The sequence below is a fragment of the Sphaeroforma arctica genome, assembly GCF_001186125.1.
Source record: "Sphaeroforma arctica JP610 unplaced genomic scaffold supercont1.8477, whole genome shotgun sequence".
Lineage (NCBI taxonomy): Eukaryota > Ichthyosporea > Ichthyophonida > Sphaeroforma > Sphaeroforma arctica.
Genome location: NW_014032081.1, coordinates 1 through 1,228, shown reverse-complemented (window position 1 = coordinate 1,228; position 1,228 = coordinate 1). Strand labels below are relative to the sequence as shown.

General features: G+C 43.3%; 1 protein-coding gene across 1 annotated transcript; it reads right to left on the bottom strand.

Annotated features, from left to right (window-relative positions):
• On the bottom strand, nucleotides 1-970 carry SARC_16605 (hypothetical protein; the record flags this gene model as incomplete). The annotated part of the gene is made up of 3 exons (XM_014289290.1): nucleotides 1-145; nucleotides 439-548; nucleotides 852-970. Coding segments are annotated over 3 exons (374 nt in total), but the record flags the coding sequence as incomplete, so codon positions are not given.
• Nucleotides 971-1,228: the final 258 nt, after the last annotated feature.

The window sequence follows — 1,228 nt, the reverse complement described above, 5'->3', positions numbered from 1 at the left end:
GGAACTTATCCTGCACATTGCCACAGTACAGACTCTGGGCGTCCGCTTTGAGGCCTTCGAGCTCAAACACTTCCATCTCATCCCCCGAGAACCGGATGAACCGCGTCTCGCCTATGAACGCCACGCACAGCACATTGTCCTGTCCCTAATAAGCGTAGCAGAGGTCGATGGGGTATGTTTCAATTACTATACTCCCCAACGAGTGTGCTTGTGAAGGGCAAATGGGATATTTATTGTTTGTCATAAGCACACCCATCACGAGCTCTGCTTCTAAAGGATGTGCCGATGATATCCACCTGAAATTGAAAGAATGACAACCACCGCGAGGCAGATGCTAATCGCTCAGAACACGAAATATCATCCTATCAGCGCAAATGTGAATACACACAACAAGTGATCTAAGCACCTCTGCATAGGACATGTGAGAAAGTATTGTACCTTGGCAGCAGCAGAACCCTCTCTCGCGGGCCACACGCCCTTCACACCACATATATCCACAGCCGCATGCTCGTAGATGCCAATGCCGTTGCGGATAACACGTAGTGAACCTGAGCAAGGAGGGACAACGAATGTTGGAGGATGAGAGACCTTCAATGTATCAATAGCGACATGAGAAGCGGTGCTTTATAAGAAACCGTTAAACGATATGATAAGCAAAATATAGTGATAAAGGATAGATGGAGTCTTGCACACTTGAAGGTATGAACCAAGAAAAGCAAATGCTCCGAAAAATTTAAAAAGTACCATAGAATTACTTTCCTGAGTCTAGAGGAGTACATTCCCGGCACAACGAACACCTAATAGATCGAACTACCAGATTATGTTATGTATATGTCCAACCATATACATACCGTCTTTGTTGACCCCTGAGCACGTAACGATCTGGCCCTGTCCCTGTCTGTCCCTATCGAGTACAACCAGGTCAACTATGGGTCCGATGTTCATGAACGTCTCCAAAACATCGAAATATCTGCAAAAGGACCATGAGGGAAGTAAATACTTGGTGTATGATCCAACTTCCGAGACACCCCGGCTACCTCAAATCATCCACGAGAGATTGGACATCCTCTTCCTTTCAAAGATAGTTGCCCACAAAGAGAGAGAGAGAGAGAGAGATATATATATATATATATATATATATATATATATATATATATATAACACACACACACACACACACACACACATATATATATATATAACACACACATATATATATATATAATAA